Here is a 19,667-nt window from a genome sequence, read left to right as displayed (position 1 = left end):
TCTCTTAACTTCCTTACAGTGTAGAATCATCAGATTGTAATTTGTATTTACTTCTGTTCAAGATATACCGGTATGTACCAGTGTTTAAATACAAAAATAAAAATATCGGTGAACCTGGTTGTAAATGTGATAGTGGACATATTTTTTGGTTGTCGCTCTAATGGTTGTATACATTATGAAGTGATTTGTTCAGGTTTTGATGCACTTGTGAGGAAGATTATCTTTGTTAAGGTGGATGTGGGTATATCTGAAAAAGTCTTATGATAACTGCAATTTTTATTTGTTTGAAAAAAAAAGGGACTGATATCCAGTAATATCCACATTAATTTTATATATTTATTTAAAAAATAATATTTTCTTTACTATGAGTAAGTCCTCAACAAATAACTGTACTTCTATAAAATTTAAGAATACTATTTACAACTTTACTGCCATTACTTAATTGGTGATTTTGGTTCCTTTATCTTTTCATCTGCTACTCCTTCAGAGATGTGGCTCCCCTTACCAGCTTGTCTCTTTTTTTTCTTTTTTTCCAACTCTTCAATTAGCTGAATGCGTTCTTTTCTCTCCGCCTTTCTGAGTTTCTTCACACGTTTTTGTTTCTTCTTCTCTTCTTCATCAGGATCTCTAAATGGATTAAAATATAAAGAAAATATTAGTGTGAAATGAATGTGAGGGGTAAATCTGATGGATATTTTAGGGTTGTGTTGTAAAATCATTATACCATGAAGTCCATTCCTCTTGATTTCAGCCACCCTGTATCATGTGGGAAGACGTTTTCAGGAGGGTGAACAAATTATGCACGTCATTGCTGTACAGTACAGGGATTTCTCGGGTTAGGTACGTAACTCTCGACATAAATAAATTTTACTTTGTGTGTAAGTCCTATTAAAAATAAAAAAATATCTGACATGAGCAGATATTCTATGTTATGCTACATACGGCCAAACTTGGTCATAGAGCATTGCAGAGGAATGTTGATGATCCTGACGACCCTACAGAGGAGTATGCTGTCCTTTCTTCCTCCTCTGCTACCTACGTGAAGTAGTAACATCGCCATCACATAACCACTTCTGTCCCTTCAAACTAGCAAGTCAACACTAAGAATTAAGGTACTGTACTGTAAATGTTCATTTATAATCTATTCATACAACACTTTTGTATATTTCAATTCAATGGATACAAAATAATCATATACAGTATGTACTGTAGTACTTTAGTTATTTAAGCCTTAAAGGTTGCATTACCTTATGCTAGGTATTGCATATAATATGTTCACAACGTAGGCCATCCACTTAAGGTTACTGAGAAAATCAGATTTCTATAAAATTTGAGTTACATAATGTTCCAGGAACATAGCTCTTACTTAAGTTGAGGAGTGACTACTAGGGGACAACTCTAGTGCAGCTATGTGATACATCTATGTAAAGAAGAATACAGTGAGAATCAGCTCCAAGGGAGGGCCTACACTACAGCCACATTTCCCTTCCTTCTCGATCACTCGCCTTGAATTTGGGTCTGGGCAAAAATTCAAATTTTGCCAGCTGGGAGTCAGCTAACGTGGCCATCTTGGGGAGAGATGCATAGATGTATTCTCGCTCACTGATCACACTGCCCCCTCCCTCCCGCATCTCCCACATCGTTCCATTCATTGTGTGTGAGAAAAGATGTCTATCCACTTGTATCCGTTCCAACCTTTCGTTATGACATCCAAGCGTTCCGATAATTATTTGGCTACCAGTAATACACCGAAGACACCACGAAAGGCTGTGATTCTTGAGACAAAGCTGGAAGTAATTAAGCATCATGAACACAGTGATGGGCCCAACCAAGATTGTGAAAGATCTTGGTCTGGCTGCTTCTACTGTGGCCACAATTTACTAGCATGCCAAGGACTGTGGTGTCCTTGGCAGACAGCAGTGTTGAGGTGGACAACCCTCTACATTTCATTAAATAAGGCCCTTACTCAGTCCACCCCTGTTCACCCCCTTGTGGTGGTGAGCCCAGACTGCCCTCAGTAATGTACCAAAAGTTAAAAAAAAAAAAAAAAAATTCATGTTAGGTAGTAAATTAGAGAAGTTGTGTACTATTTATCATTAGTTTTATTCTTGTTTGTAAACCAATTTTGTGTTTTGGGGGGTATGATATTGTGGTATTTTTGTCATTGAGGAACCGAACCATATTTTCCCATATGTTTATCAATTCATGATAAGAAGATTCACATAACTAACGTTTTTTTTTTTTTTTACCTAGCCCATTTGTATTTCAAGGGATACCTGTACACAAATACTATGACTGTAAAAAGCAGTTACTACAAATCTACTGTACATATAGTAATCCCATTTAACTTAAATCCTCCTGCTGATTTGTTTATCCATACTGTAAGTAAATTTTTCCATCTCACAAATAACTTGTGGTCACTGCTTCATTATCACAGTAGATTTTAAAGGCACTGAACCTTTCATACGTTCCTTTATACGAGCTCTGTCCTTCATAATCTTGTGTACAGTTGAGGTAGCAAGACCTGAGGTAACATAACAGGACCGAGTTCACATTAGAGCGTGGTGACAGTTTTCCCTCCTTTCATACTGCTTAATTAGTTTCATTTTCTGTTCTAGTTCTATTACTTTACGTTTACGAGAAGATCTGCACTGCACTCTTACTATTACGTGGGTGCTTTCCAGTCATTTTGCTACAAAATTAAGGGCGATTTATGATTGAAATTTCTAAGACGATGAGTAGGGGATGCGCACCGTAATAATCTAACAAAATAACACCTTGCCCAGCCACTTTATGCTTACTCTGTGGGTCTCTTCTGCACTATGCCACACTACTTAATGTCCGTAACAACGGATACTCGTCCACTACCCGAAAATGGACTTGGGGAGAGTATCCGTAAAAGTCAGAAATACGTAACCCAGGAAGTGTCTGCATATGTATATCAATAAAGAGAGAAATAACATGGAAAAGTGGTCCAAGACAATTAGGAAAACCCCACATATGACAATATTAATTCTTTGCCTCTGTACTGATTCACAATATGTACTCTTTATACATTTACTGTACAGTATATACCAAACTTAAGATGTGTGTTATGTCACAATTTGGCATTAATTTTTCAGATACAGTATTTCTACCTAAATTCTTTTTCAATTCATATCAAGTTTTTATTTAAGAATTTTCTCTATATTATTCACTAAAAATATCAATGTAAATAAACAACCTAAAAGCAAAACTATAAATGCAAATTCTCTACACCTGCACATTAGTTTGTTTTATTTTACTGTGTGCCAATGGTCAATATTCCTTATACCACACAAAATAAGTCACTACCAGGACACATTTTTTCACATCTAAAACTGCCTCTGTATTTCTTCCATCTAAGAATAAATTTTTCTAAGTGCTACTTACCTCACATTACCTTAATTAGGTAACATCTTGCTGTCCACATACTGTACTGTATTTCTCACAGTGGCAAATTTGTTAAGTTCCCTATTTCCTTTGCGATACTTTTCACTTTATCTACAATTCATTTCTTAAATTTCCCATATATTTTTCACAATGCCTATTCAGCACATCTCAAAATAATCATCTATTTACTTTATTGTTGAATTTATCTATCACTTAATCAGCTCTTAACCTTTTCTCCAAGTAGTAAAAATTGCCCTCAAAAACATCCCTCTTTCTCACCTGCCCTCCATAATGAGCCGTTTGCGCTTGTTTATGTTCCGACGCTCATCAAAATCTGTCTGATTGAGTTTGATTTCTTGTTCTCGACGGGTTACATTGACCTGCTTCATGATCTTCCTTACTACAGCTTCATCCATCTGTACAGGCAACATAACTCTACTAGTAAAAGTTTTATATATTGGGGAACACAAAACTTTGATGTTATGTTATATATTAATAAGGTTTCATCAAACAAAAAATGAAAATATTGTTTGTCTACATGTTCAGGCAGGTAAGTTTTTATTTAAAAGCTTAATTTGTCCTTCTCACTTATAACTTGTAAGTACAGTAACTTAAAGCTTTAAAACTAGTCATTCAAGTCTTCTCCAAATATTTTTATGACTGTACATATCTGTATATTCATCTCCATACAAACACACCCATTCATGTCATTTCTTAACAATATATATTGTATCTTTTCATATGTCAAATCTTTGTATCTTTTCAACTTACTTTTAACTCGGTCATTTTTTGTCTGGTCTCTGCCTCAATAGCCAATAAAATTTTGATTTCATGAGGAGTGATGAAGGAGACAGCCTGACCAGCTCTGCCAGCACGAGCTGTCCGACCAACTCGATGGATATAATTCTTGGGAAGGTTTGGGATGGTGTGATTGATTACTAATTCCACCTAGGGGAGGATAAAACATAACATATTATAAAAATAGTCAAAAACAGTGGAAGAATTAACCCTTCTCATCAAATACAGATATTTCTATGACAACAAGTACACAACTTCAACTTTATGCCATAAACACTTCCTTGTTGCCTTGTGGTAATTACAGTATCCAACAATCAAGTAAACATGTCCATCATTTCTCTAATGCCTTTACTTAGTCAGTCTGCATCACTTTTATGGCCCCTTTTACAAACATTTCAACATATTTCACCCACAGTGGAAGGAAAAACTTAAAATGCTTTTTAAGTTAAAAATAATACAGAATAGTGTATAAAAGTTATTGTTAAGAAAACTGTAGCAAAATTAAAAACTGATTCTTCATTTGTCAGCCTTACTCCTAGACTCGTTCAATTCAAGTTTGTTTGCTGGTGAACCTGTATTTAATGTTAGATGATGGAAGCTGATGTCTTGTTCTTGAACTGAAGTACTGTAGATGGGATCAATTTTATCTATTTCTTCCCCTCCCCGGATGCTTCTGGTTCTCACAAAACTGCAACAGCTTTGTGGTACAGTAGAACTACATTAGTAGCTCCTTATAGTTTTCTTTGGTGGCAGTGTATTTGGTTTTGAGTTTTATAATCTATGTACAGTCGGGGTCAAAAGTTCGCTCATTTCCAAAATGAATGAGCATCGACCCTAAATGAGATACAACAGTCAGGGTAAGTCAATTTGGAGACTCCTTCCCATGACTCGGTTTCCCCACAGGGAGTGAACTTTTGTTTGCGACTGTACAAGGTACTGTACTGAGTTCCTAATATTCATAATGAAAACTGTCTTGTATCAATTGTCAATCTGTTTACAGAACCCATTTGAGTAATTGGATATTGTTGAGTTGACATTATTATATGAGTGTGGGGCATAGACTTTGGGGGTAAGAGGAAGTAACAAATTACAAGCAACAGAAATAGTGTACTTACCAGAGGAATGTCTAGCCCTCGACTAGCAACATCAGTAGCAATGAGGACTTTCACCTGAGATGACTTGAATCGTGCCAAGGCAGAGAGTCGCTCTTTCTGGGGCATCATGGAATGCAAAGCTACACACTCTATGCCTAAAGAGTTCAGCAACATGCTCAGTACCTGCAAAGGAACATATAAAAATAACAATCTTACAGTTATTCAGTGAGGTCCTCGTTATTCGAGTATTCAATATTTGTGGATCCGCATTTACGAGGCCAAATTATTGTAAAACTACTGTACTGTATATGCAAAAAATACACGAATTTACGAGGATTCCACAGATGAAATCCACCGGTTGACAGCATAAGTGCTTGAAATTCCCATTCTCTCCAAGTTAATCCTTCTCACCCGCGCCACACATGCTCAGTAACAGTCGCATTCATCCCCAAGCCTTATTTTGAAAGTGCTCCAAGGATTTTTTTTTAATTTGTTGTGCCTTTGGTGGAATTTTTTGTAGCCATGAGTTCCAAAGCAAGGTGGTGCGGTGCCTAAAAGCATAGTAGCTGTGCCTGAAACAACCATCCATACCATACGTACTTGAGAATACTAAAGAAATAGATACGGGCTACAACATTATTGAGCCAGTCCAAGGTGAAATTAACACGGCAAAGGAGTGATGTGGTGGAAAGTATGGAGAGGCGGCTTGCCACATGGATTAAAGATCTGTACTAGCAGCATACACCGTCAGCTTAGCCCTCACCCAAGAGGCTTTAAGGTTACATGAGGAGCTAAGGAAGGAGTTGGGAGAGTAGGCAGCTGCTAAGGAGAAGGATTTCAATGCATCTAAAGGATGGTTTCACTGCTTCCAGAATCGATATGGCTTCAAAAATATCAAAACTCAGTGTGAGTCTGCCAGTGCTGACGTCCAAGCAGCCGAAACATTTCCTTGTAAGCTAAAGAAGATGATCAAGAAAGGTGGTTACACATCATAGCACATGTTCAACATCGATGAAACTGGCCTCTACTGGAAATGTATGCCATCTCGCACCTACATCTCCAAGAAAGAAACCAGTGTGCCAGGTTTCAAGACATCTGAAGACCATGTAACTCTGCCTGTGGGAAGTAATGCAGACTAGTGATTTTAAGTTAAAGCACTTGCTTGTGTTTTGCAGTGAAAATCCACCAGTATTGAAAATTTTTACCAAAGCTTTTCTTCCTGTGATTTGGAAGTCACAGGAAAGGCATGTATTACATGACAGATTTTCTGTGACTGGTTTGTTGAGTAATTTTTACCAGAGCCAGTGCTCATAATCTTGCCTTTGTGAGTTAGTCTCCAAACGTGAAAATACAAAAGTGTTTTTGCCACCGAAAACTACAACAGTGTTAACCCATGGATATGGGGGTCATTAGTTGTTTTAAGGCTTATTTATGCCGTACATTAAGGAAATTAATCACAGAAAATGATGCAAGTAAAGTGATAGTGCAAGAATTTGGGAAGAACTTTAACATTTTACATTGTGTGCAACTATTCAGCCAAGCTTGGAGAGAAGTTTCACCTCAATTCATGAATGGTTGCTGGAAGAATTTAATATCCGGAAGCTGTTGACTCTTTTGAAGGCTTTGATGCTGCCCAAATGCACACTGAGATTGCAAGTCTAGCAAAAGATGCAAGTTTTAACAATGTTGGTGAAGATGATGTTCAAGAATTGCTACAATCTTATTCTCTTCCATTATGGAATGAGGACTTGGCTGAAGTAGACAAGATGACAACTCTACTCCTGTTGCAGCAGAAAGTGAATGTTTAACAGTTAAAAGTCTTATAAAAACCTTCGTAAAAGTTGAAGCTGTGCATTATTTTAAGAAGAATAACCCTCTCTACGATCTTGCTCCTAAAGTTGAACGTGAAATAAGAGATGTGTTATCCTGCTATTCTACAATTTTGCATGAAAAATATTTGTTGGTAAACAATTGATTCTTTGACTAGTTCTTTGTGACACAAATCAGTCACAGAAGTTTCTGAACCTTAGGCAGGTCCTTCTGGTGTAAGGCCACCACCTCGAAGAGATGATGATGGGATAGCAGTAGACAATCCACCTAGTCCTGCCTCTCTTTCCCAACATCCACCTCCATCCGTCCCATTAAGCCCAACATCTCTACCTTTGAAGGTAAGCTAATAAAAATCATTGATATATTTAAATTATTAATTTTTAAAACATTTTAATAACGTGTCTCAATGAACCACTTTTACTGAAATGAGCGTGTGAGAGCAGTTACCAGACCGTGTGGTTAGATAGCCTGTGCAGTATCAACACACCAACCCCAAATGACTTTAAGTACCTTAAATAAATTATAAAGTTAAATATACTGTACTGTATGGTAAATTTAAAGAAGTGTCAGTTTGTTATGGGAAGTGAGAGTTTGGGAACAAGAACGTATAGTACAGTAATTCAGAGATGAGTAGTAGGAGGGAGAAAGAAAGACGTGAAGAAAGAATTATAAGTGGGAGGGACGGACATCCAGGACGGCAATTTGTGTGTTATAGAGAGGAAGGTTTATAAGGATATCATAGAGGTTAGAATGAATGGATGAAGAGTCTGCTTGCTCTTGTTTACAACTACCCTACAGCATAATTGGAAATTCTTTGCAAGATTAACAAAATAATAATAAAAGACCAGTCATACCCACTGTAGTTGAAGCACATTAATGTAAGGTTCAATTTATCACTGCCTACAATATGAATAGTTTGGCTAGTAATAATTTTCTCCACTGACTAAGAAGATGACAATTAGTAATCTATTACATAGAGGTCCCTAAAAAAAAGTTCTCTTAACCAAATTCCAGTTCCTGCATTTTTTACCACCCTGACAAAAACTCTTTTAGGATAACAAGTACAGCACTTACTAATGTCGAGTCCCTCTCCTAATCATGTTACATACCTGTGTACTTTTGCATGTATTGGTGAAAATTAAAATGAGTCCCCTTGGTTTCTCTTCTGTGTGTTGAAGTACTGTAGCAATCATGGTGGCATCTTTTACTATGGGATTGACTAGTGCATAGCGCTCATCCAGTTGTTGAACAGTGGCCTGTTTATTTGTTGATTGCCAGAGAAATACCTAGAAATATGGGAATGCTTTTAACAGATATTTGTTTTCTATAGGGTACAGAAATTCATTACTTAAACTTAGTCATTGAGACATTCCAGAAAACAGTAGCATAATTTGTTGAAAAATAAAATAGATATATAGGAGTAAGCATAAGTTTACAAACTAGAGGTGTACCTGTGAAACATATGCCCATAGTGGTGCAAAACATAACAAATTCAACATGTAATCAGGTACACACATGCTTTTTCCACTTGTTTTGTCCATCATTGCCCCAATTATTTTTTCCTTGGGAGGTGAACCTCATTTTTCGTAAAATCTCAAATCTCGAATTATGGTGATATTACTGTACCTGTATACACCCTGTAGGCATACAAAATGCAAACAGTTAAGAGAATGGCTTGAAAAATTATGACAGCATGCTTAAATGGTAACTAGATATACAGTAGTATTGTAGTAAGGAAGAACTATGGAAATTGACTAGAAGTGCTAGGAATGCTTCTGGATGCAAATGCAGGGCCAGATAAAAGAAAGCAAGTGTGGATGTATCTTCATGTTGTCTTATAGATCTTTCCAGTAGCATTCTAAACATAAGTCTTGCCTTGCATCACTCCATACAATATCTTTCTTTCTTTAAAGTTCTGTATCCCTTGATCCCTCTCACACAAAACGAAGAGAAATAAAGAAATTGGAGAAACAATTACTGTAAATTACTTTACAAATGCAAAAACTATACACACCATAGATCTTACATGTTTTCAGACACTCCTCAAATCTAACACACCAGCACAGGAGAAAACACCCAACCCATTCCTAGGCCTCACTTTCCTTTCTACTTAACAAGACATATTAGCACAAAGTGTAGCCTTCAAAAATCTTCTTTCCAATTAGAAACACTCAAGAAAACTCGTATTATTATACCTTACACTGCTCCTTCCAAATTACTTCACTTTCCAGAAAACTATGTTTAAATTTTGTGCTTGTTTTTTTCCCTTAAAACTTCATATCAAAATTAAAATACCCACATATCTTTGTCCATGCACCAAGTAATTTCAATCATATTGTGCTGTACTATCATAATACAGGTACCCATCGATATACGAATGTTCGAGATACAAAAATTTGCTTTATCGAATTTCATAAATTGACACCACTATTTCGAGATACGAAAGCGTCTCCAACTTATACGAATTTGGGCCTGGGCAAAAATTCAAATTTCGTGTGCCAGGAGTCAGCTGGCACGGCCATCTTGAGGAGAGATATGCAGAGACATTCTCGCTTGCAGATCATACCCTGCCATCCCTCCCGCATCTCCCACATGCCTGCATTTTTCCTTCTGCCATTTGTTATGTGTGAAGTGATCTCTCTTTATCTGTGTTGTTACGTGCAATGTAGGATAGAACTACCCTTAACAACCAATTACTAAATGAGCTGTATGCCCCTGCCAGATGTACTGTAAATGAGTATGTATTCTTGATATATATATATTGTATGATTATATATTTTTCCTAACTAAAATTACATTGTTTTGTTTTTGTGTGTGAATAGTTATCATATTAAAGTCGGTAACACTGTAATAACATTAACAATGAGACGTTGGTTTAAGTACGATGTTTGGGTCAGTCTGCAACCCATATAAAGCCGAGGGTTTCAGAGCCGGCTTAGAGTAGCACTCAAGCTTGGGTAACCTCCGAACCTTTAGACTGGCCTGTGTTGTCAGTTGACTTCTGTCTTTGATCAATCGGGTGATGTACTTATGGTCTTCATTATTGAGGCTGGCTGGCTGTATTTAGTGTTTAATGTACAGTATTTTTGTTCTTGAATCGTGTATTGATTTAGTTGTCAGTGATATTGGCAACCTTAAAGTAATCTAGTATGTTCATGTGATTAGTCTTATTTCTTTGTTATTTGTGGTAAGCATTTGTTAATATAGTTATACGTTTTATTTAAGTTTCTTTACTCCAATCATCAAGTATTCATTTATTAAAAGGGGGTTGCATTCAATCCATACATTATACCGTAGTTGGCGTTGTTCTCGATACAAATTTAAGAATCATATATTGTAATTCTCTTTAAATGCCTTCACTTTTTGTTTGTTACCAGCTTTACCCCTTTGACACGTAACAGTGTGTATTTGTGTCATCCTTTTGTTATAACTTTCATGATGGCATCCCCAAGCGTTCTGCTAAATCTTCGACTACCAGTACTACACCAAAGAAACCACAAAAGGTTGTGACTCTTTGAGACAAAATTGGAAGTAATTAAACATCATAAACGTGGTGATGGCCCTACCAAGACTGGGAAAGATCTTGGTCTGGTTGCTACTACTGTGGCCACAATTTACAAGCATGCTGAGGACAGCAGTGATGAGGTGGAAAACCTTCCTCATCTTGCTGAGTAAGGCCCTTACTCAGTCCACCCTTGTGGTGGTGAGCCCAGACTGCCCTCCCATAAGGTAATGTACCAAAGTTAAACAATATTTTATTACTTTTTCATGTGTTAGGAAGTAAATTATATTCGTGTCCTATTCATCATTAGTTAGGTAGGTCTTGTTCTTGTTTATGAACTGATTTCATGTTTGGGGAGAGGGTATGATATTGGGATATTTTTGTCAATGGTGAACCGAACCTTATTTCCCATATTTTCTTTTATTCAAGATACGAAAATTCACTTGAGATGGGACATCTGTAACAGTATTTTTTCCAACTGACATCTAAAAATCTGTGGTTAGCTCTTGAGAGTATAATTTTATTGCATATTATGGGAACACAAAAAAATAAGAATAATGTACCTCAGATGTTGCCAGTTGTTTCATGCGCTGTAGTCTGTCTGTGACGGTTGCAGAGAAAAGCAGTGTCTGCCTCTTCTCTGGTAGAGCCGCCCAGATAGTGCGCAACTGGGTGTCAAACCTGCCATCCATGAGACGGTCAGCTTCGTCTAAAACCAGGAATTTTATCCTGAAACAAAGCAGACAGATATCCTTAGAATGGACATATGATTTCAAGCTATGAAACATTTGTTGTGTGTATAGTTAACCTATCAGTAAACAGAAAATAATTATCACACTTGTTGGTTACACCAAAATGCAAGAGTAATTTTTCTATAAAGTGTCTGTAGTCATTTTCTACACAATTCAATTTTTATCTTAACATGCAAGGTAGCTAAGATTGAACATTCTTACCACACACACATATATAAATAGAATAATAAGACGTGAAAGGACAAAAATATCAGGGTAAATATGGCAGGTAAACAGATGGAGGACAAGGAGAGACATCAATTATTTTTTTTTTAAGTGAGCAGTACTGTACTACACTACAGTAAACATCCACCCTTAAACACATCTCATGTCCACCCTCCCAGTCTCAATCAGACTCCTCATATAAATGAGGAATTCATCATGAAATCCCATTCTTGAAGCAGACAATGCACCAACAATTTGATATATTGACACTACTAGAATTTAAGACTTTAGTGACACACACACACACGCCCACACACACACGCCCACACACACACGCCCACACACACACACACACACACAAAGCAACCCAATTTTAACCAGATCTACACAAAATCATGTGTGCAACAATATATAAATACAGTATACAATACTGTTAACATATAAATGCACAAACATATACACTTTAAAAACATATAAACATTCAAAAAAAAATATTCACAAACACTTCCTTAAAAAAAAAATATATGAAGGGAAATGGAAGTCAGTGGCTCGTTTAATATCCCCATCGTTTCTGAAGTTTGTCCTTCATTGCCCAGTGTTCGTACAGGAGGAAACCGGAGTACCCTGAGAAAACCTGTGATGTTTGGCAGGGTCACACTGAATAACATCCTTCTCACATCCAACCCCGGCATATATAATAGTAAGAGGGAAGCATAGAAGCATGCTGTTATAGTTCTTCTTACACCTAGAAGGCAAGAAGTCTTAAGTCTCAGCATAAGCAGCACTGACTCCTTCAAGTACAGTGTACCTCCTTTTAAGGGATGTTGTTGAGCTGGGAAAGATACCAATTTTGCAATATATATATTTTTTTAAGAATTTCAAGAAAATTATAAGCTACACAAGATTGATATCCTAAAAGCCCTGGGGTGTCAATCTGTAATATCATTGACGGTACTGCATGTGGGTCACCTGATTCACCGTGTACATTATAAATCTACAGAAATATCTTATACAATTCATATACTGTAGTACAGGTATACCTTTACCTCTTAAGTGTAAACTCTGGTGATGTCTCCAAAATATCAGCTAGGCGTCCAGGTGTGGCCACAACCACATGGGGAGACCGATTCAACTCGGCTCCCTGTGCCACTCTGTCCAGGCCCCCTATAATCACAGTGAGTCGCAATGATACTGGAGATCCAAGACCCCGGAACTGATCAGCTATCTGCAGGAGACAGTCATCAAATTAACAAAGTCATACATTTACTGCACAGCTGTTACATAAAGTGATTGGAATTTTACTCCTTATATTGTAATGAGGTTTCACTTTCCTCAGTCAAAACTTTAGATGTTCCCATGTTTATTTTCATTTATGAAATATATAATAAGCTGTAATGAAAATCTGCATCTTAAAATTACAGGTACACACTGCAGTGAAAATTCAATCTACAGTAAGCACCATTAAGTTTGGTGCAAGGTGACTTTTCAGACACTCCTTCAAATGGGCAGGAACTGAGTCAGAGAGGTTTTGAAGCTAAGTAGGGTCTAACGTAAAGAGGAAGCGTCCCTGTTTTGTAATTTTTGTTTCAATAGAGACCACAAGTTCTCAACTGGGTTTACTGTAGGTCAGGTGAAATCCCTGGCCAGTCATTAAAACATTCCACTTAACTGTCCTTAAGCCAATCGGTGATGTATTTAGCTGTGTGGCAAAATTATTGCTGTATCCCACCATGCCAAAGAGTTGCCAATGTTTGCTTGAATGTCCAGGAGAGATGAAATACTTTGGACTGGATATTTGTTTAATTGGCAACTCATCTCATGCATAATACTCGTGCCCCCTGGTCAGTTACCGACCAACTATTGTGATGGATGCGTGTCCTTTGACCTCTGTTCAGTATTTTATAGTTCTTTTGAGGAAAATATAAATATTTGTGTTTTGTAGTACAGTAGCTCTAAGATAGATATATGATATAAAAGTGCCTTCAAGTAAGAACTGTGCGATGCAAAATCGTGTCAACATCCCTTCTCACTTGCTCTGGCTGTGTCGCAGCAGCTTCAAACAAGACATTGATTGATTGTGGTAATTAGATCCCTGGCAACGCAACAGCTTAGGTCATATGTCACCGAATTAAAACAAAGGCTTAAAAAACTCAAATCAAATAATGCAAGGTAAAAACAAGACATCTTTCATCACTCCACACTGCTTATCAGCACCCCAACCATGCTACAATCAAAGTTGAATATAAGTACTGTACAGTACATTCTTCTGGGTTTTTTCTATTAATTAACCCGTTTATAAGGTGACAATGGATGCAATTTTTTGGGCCAAAATATGTCAGCATAGGGGGTCCAGTGGGTCTGTTATTGCCCAAGCCTTAAGAGTTAATAAATGGCTATAAGTCATTTTAGAGATGGTTATTTTTTATTATAAACTGTATTCAGGTAACTTTTAAAATGTAATACTGTACAAAAGTCTGTAAAACTAATAATGAAATACACTTAAGTTATTAAATACCAAGAAAGGTCATGATCACTGTCAGCTACATACAATCTTTGAAAAGCTACAAGTGTGACATAAGAAAAAGAAAAGATAAAGACGGAGGCAAAAATCATGCTTGACAGACATTTACACAAAGTTGATTTAAAATTCATTCTCCAGTCATACATATACTCATATACTGTATAGTATTACAGCATAAACAAATTCAAAATAACACAATTATTATGAGTTATCACAGATCACTTCACTAGTAAAAACACTCACCTGGAAAGCAAGTTCCCGAGTAGGGGTCAGGACTAGAGCATATATGCCATATGGATCAATTGATAGCTGCTGTAAGATGGGGATAACAAAGGCAAGAGTCTTCCCAGAGCCAGTCTTTGCTGCTCCAATCACATCTCTACCTTCAAGTGCTGGCTGGATGCAGTGATACTGAATGGGGGTTGGCTGATGGATCTCTGAAGGAAGGAATGGGTGAAAAAAAAATATCAATCTTCAATAAGTAATCACAGTAAAATGAAAAATTATGACAGTAGTCTCCTAGTTACTTGATATGTCTCAAGATAGAAGTGTGCTCTGTACAACATATGCTAAAGATTCTGGCAGATGTAAAAATTTACATTGGTAAACCAGATTTGTATATCATAGTGAAAATCCCAGAGAAAAAACTATGACCCCGAGGACAAAGTTACCTTGGAGAATAATTGAGGCCAAGATAATGATGGTTAACATTAAACAAATAACAATCCTCTGCTCTATAATGTACACTCCACAAGTCCCCCCATATTGTCAAATATCCAATACAGTATTCCTACCGTCTTAGAATAACCTGATAAAAAGGCCAAGTTTTGAAGCTGACAGCAACTTCAGAAAACATATAAACACTTAATACTGTACTGACATAAAATCTTAATCTGATGGTTAATGCTCAATTACAGTAAAAAAAAAGAACTTAATATAAAGTAGTTTAGAATTTCATATAAATAGGAATTGATTTCCCCTGTAGATGTTTATTTCTCTTATCAATGTGATGGTACTTTTTACATAATGGCTTTCAAAAAATATGTACAGTGCAGGTATCCCTCATGATACGAACGTTCATGATACAAAAATTTCCTTATACAAATTTCCTAAAGTGATACCTCTATTTCGAGATATGGAAGCTTCCCCCGTTTAAACGAATTTGGGTCCAGGCAAAAAATTCAAATTTTGCGTGCCGGGAGTCAGCTGGCGAGGCTATCTTGGAGAGAGATGCACAGAGAGGTATTCTTGCTCAACGATCATCCCCCCTCTCACATTTCCCACAAGCTGCATCCTTCCATCCGCCATTTGTTGTGTGTGTGATGTGATCTCTCTTTTATCAGGGTGTATTCATGCCATCCTTTCGTTGTACCTTTCGTTATGGCATCCAAGCATTCTCTTGAATTTTCAGTTACCAGTACTTCACCGAAGAAACCACGAAAGGCTGTGATTCTTGAAACAAAGCTAGAAGTAATTAAGCATCATGAGCACGGTGATGGACCCTACCAAGATTGTGAAAGATCTTGGTCTGACAGCTTATACTGTGGCCACAATTTACAAGCATACTGAGGACTGTGGTGTTCCTGGCAGACAGCAGTGGTGAGGTGGACAACTCTCACCATCTCGCTGAGTAAGGCCCTCACTCAACCTATCCCTGCTCTTCCATAAGGTAATGTACTAAAGTTATACAGTATTTAAATTCATTTTTTCATGTGTTAGGTAGTAAATTAAAGTAGTTGTGTAATATTTATGATTAGTAAGCTGGGTTTTGTTCTTGTTTGCGAACAAATTTTGTGCTTTGAGGGTATGATACTGGGGTATTTTTTTCATTGTGGAATCGAACCCTTATTTTCCCATTTGTCTATCTATTCATGACATGAAAAATAACCCGAAGAATGTTTTTTGTTTTGAACCTAACCCATTGTATCTCGAGGGATACCTGTACAATATTTCAAAATACAGTGTAACTGTTATTGCAGCAAAATTGTACACTTCAAATTGGCAGCCAAAATATTCAGCTACATTAAAAAAATTCTTATTACTGTATCATGTTGAAAATATATGTTAACAATGTAGTACAGTACAGGTATTTTGAAATTTGTCCCAATCTTGTATAATTTTCAGTATACTCGTACTGTACAGGCATCTGAGTTCTAAGTACCTACACCAATCGTTTTATTTGTCTTCTTATTCCCATACAATACATAAAATTCCAACTTTGAAGTTCTTCCCAGGCTTATTAACAGTTGGGAATATCCACAGATTATACATAAAGATAAAGTAGATCAGTAGTAATACCCATACAGCTCCTCCCCGACTTACGACGGGGTTAGGGACCCAAATCCAGGTCGTTAGTCAAAATGGTCGTAAGTCGAAAATACTTAAATAATACATAGAAAATCTAAAATGTGTCTCTTTTTCTTCTCAGCACCACAAAACTCTTACTTTTAAGCTTGCCAGCCATTTTAAAGTGAATTACAAACGAAAATTTTGTCAGTACACAGCGCAATCACTGACGTTGGGACACGAAAATACGTAATTTGGCAAAATTTTGGTACGACTGAGGCGGTCGTATGTCCGGGGGGTCGTACTGTAAGTCGGGGAGGAGCTGTACTGTACTGTATCTGAGAGTGGAGAACAAGAAGCAAGCAGTGTTTGCACTTGGCCACCATGACCCACAATTTAATGTATAACTCATAACCATAAATGAATGAAAAGAGGTTTAGGTTACTCGTCTATACAGTTCTCATGGAATTAGAGTGAGCCATATTTCAGCTGCATCAAGATTTATCACAATTACCAAAATCATTAATTGAATAAAGGTACGGTACTTTACATTTGAATATATTAGTGTGGTTGCACATCATTTGAATATGCATCAATAAAAAGAGACAAGTTTTTCCAAGTGCTTTATTTTTGAAGAGACAATTGATTTAAACACATGAAAGAAGGCTGCATCCAAGATTGGTTCAAACTGTGGAATGGTGCAAATCTGTATATTTCATCATTAATTGGTGACTGAATAGCAGTAATTTTTTTTTTTTCGAGTGCATTCACATAAATACTATACAATGACATGAAAATGTGGTACAGTAATCCTTTTTGCCAATGTTGCCGTAGTCCAGAGCATTAATAGCTGACAACAGATTGTGAATGTGCTGTATTACCTTCAGGATGGAGAGCTGGACATGAGTGAGAGTGGCATTCCTAGCGGTCAGTGATGTTACCTACAACAAACTCTTAGAGCGGATAATGTAATATCGTAAAAAAATAAATAAATAAATAAAAATAGGCCGAGGTTAACCATAGTCAAATTTCATCATTACGTCTCGCAATTAATGAGAGTGCAATTTCTTGACCATTGCAAGACTTGTAATGAGATTTCTATGTTTAATGACCTTGAAAAAAATAGGGGCAATAATTACCTTTCCTTATACTTTTTAATTATTGTATACTGTATATGAATTTTAGTATTGAAGAAAAAGTACTTAATATCTTGTAAGTACAGGCAATCCCTGATTAATAAAAATTGTTCCACTCTTGATAAACCTTCTTGTAAATACTGTACATTTTTTCATTGAGATCACATTTTCCTGTAATTTCCCATTACAAAGGCTCAGATATATTAAACTACAACAAAAAAATCCTTCCAGGAATGTCTTAAAATGATAAAAAAACCTCTTTTTAATTGTAATTTTATGTGCACACAATGGCTGAGGTTATACACAGGACCGTCCTACAGCTACCTCAAAAAGGTTAGATACAGGACTGTCCTGATATTTCATAACATGTCATGTTCTGACATGAATATGGCACAAACAGCTTCTTTCTGAATTTATATGAAATCTCGCGACATTTCCCAAAATTAAAAACGGTCCTGTATATAGCCTTTTGCATTAGTTGCAGGATGGTCCTGTTGCTATATAGTATTCTTTGAGTTAGTTGCAGGACGGTCCTGTATATAGCCTTATTGAGTTAGATGCAGGACTGTCCTGTATATAGCCTTATAGAGTTAGATGCAGGACGGTCCTGTATGTAGCCTTATTGAGTTATATGCAGGACAGTCCTGTATGTAGCCTTGAGTTAGATGCAGGACGGTCCTGTATATAGCCTTATAGAGTTAGATGCAGGACGGTCCTGTATATAGCCTTATTGAGTTATATGTTAGATGCAGGTCGGTGCTCAGTTATATGCCTAGAGGTGACCTGTCTAGTGAGTTATAGCATGAAACGTAAGGACGGTCCTGTATATAGCCTTTTGCATTAGTTGCAGGATGGTCCTGTTGCTATATAGTATTCTTTGAGTTAGTTGCAGGACGGTCCTGTATATAGCCTTATTGAGTTAGATGCAGGACGGTCCTGTATATAGCCTTATAGAGTTAGATGCAGGACGGTCCTGTATATAGCCTTATTGAGTTATATGCAGGACAGTCCTGTATGTAGCCTTGAGTTAGATGCAGGACGGTCCTGTATATAGCCTTATTAAGTTAGATGCAGGACGATCATGTACAGTATATAGCCTTATTGAGTTAGATGCAGGACGATCATGTACAGTATATAGCCTTATTGAGTTAGATGCAGGACAGTCCTGTATATAGCCTTTTTGAGTTGGTTGCAGGACAGCCTTGTCTATAGCCACTTCTGCATACAATAAATTTAAGCTAATAATATCATTGGCTTATAATCATTGCATAGGCAAAATTTCTTATAAAAAATATGGGTTAATATTCGTTTGATATTTTTCCTATTTAATAAAAAATAAATTAAAACCAATTTATTCTATGGTTGTTGTTGAGGCAAAAGCTTTACTTCTGAGTTACTCTTATCCCCTTGTATGATATTAACACAGCCCACCCACCCACTAGGCACGTGGGATTTTTTATGAATCGCACACTCGTTTCTTGGGCTAAATTTGAGTCATAAGGGATGTGTTGTATCTCCATTTTAGACAATTTAATCAAGAAATGAATGTATAATGTAACTCATTCAAAACTGTCAAAACACATCAGAATTTGCAGGAAAAACAGTCGTATCCAGAACGTCGTGGGATATCTTAAATCGAATATTGATCAACACAGTGTATATGATTTGTGGCATTTTCAGATATTTCGGGCAAGTCATTTTTCTTAACAAGGATTTAACACGAGATGAGGGATGATGGTTGAGGGACAATCTGTAACATGCTTCAGGAGCAATTACAATACACGTATATCCTCACAAAAGTACTTATGGTATACCTAACTTCCTGAGTTACTCACTGAGTTGGTTTAATTGTTCTATCACCCAAGGCTGAAGTCCTGTAATATCTGCATACGTTGTACCACGCGTGTCCTGGCTCACCACGTCGGCCATGTTCCTTGTTTGTAAACATTGTTGCATTAATGTGTGACGGAATAATTGTTTTGTTATTTATGATAAGTAACTTAAACAAAAGATAGAAATAGAGGCTTAGAATGAACATAATTGCATAATTATAATACATTATTTAAAAACAACTATATAATATATATTGTGTCATTCAAGGAATATTGTCATTATTAATAGTGGTCCTTAAAA

General features: G+C 36.7%; 1 protein-coding gene across 1 annotated transcript; it reads right to left on the bottom strand.

The window, feature by feature from the left end:
• Positions 1–322: 322 nt before the first annotated feature.
• LOC121860416 (probable ATP-dependent RNA helicase DDX49) lies at positions 323–19,469 on the bottom strand. The gene is made up of 9 exons (XM_042357565.1): positions 19,370–19,469; positions 14,356–14,549; positions 12,638–12,816; positions 11,199–11,364; positions 8,243–8,419; positions 5,325–5,486; positions 4,183–4,359; positions 3,691–3,827; positions 323–627 (listed from the first exon to the last, which is right to left on the bottom strand). The coding sequence occupies exons 1-9, from the start codon at positions 19,461–19,463 to the stop codon at positions 435–437; spliced, it is 1,479 nt and encodes a 492-aa protein (XP_042213499.1). The 5' UTR covers positions 19,464–19,469; the 3' UTR covers positions 323–434.
• Positions 19,470–19,667: the final 198 nt, after the last annotated feature.

Source organism: Homarus americanus, unplaced genomic scaffold (assembly GCF_018991925.1).
Source record: "Homarus americanus isolate GMGI-L3 unplaced genomic scaffold, GMGI_Hamer_2.0 scaffold28051, whole genome shotgun sequence".
In the NCBI taxonomy this organism is placed as follows: Eukaryota; Metazoa; Arthropoda; class Malacostraca; order Decapoda; family Nephropidae; genus Homarus; species Homarus americanus.
The sequence above is the reverse complement of the archived record's forward strand: the minus strand, read 5'-3'. Positions and strand labels throughout refer to the sequence as shown.

What these genes read in the sequence shown, in the direction of transcription:
- LOC121860416 (XM_042357565.1), bottom strand. Translation starts at nt 19,463, where the DNA reads ATGGCCGACGTGGTGAGCCAGGACACGCGTGGTACAACGTATGCAGAT. An exon ending in CTCGGGAACTTGCTTTCCAG is followed by an intron (nt 12,817 to 14,355) that starts GTGAGTGTTTTT and finishes TGTCTCCTGCAG; the next exon opens with ATAGCTGATCAGTTCCGGGG. An exon ending in AAAAAATGACCGAGTTAAAA is followed by an intron (nt 3,828 to 4,182) that starts GTAAGTTGAAAA and finishes TTGCCTGTACAG; the next exon opens with ATGGATGAAGCTGTAGTAAG.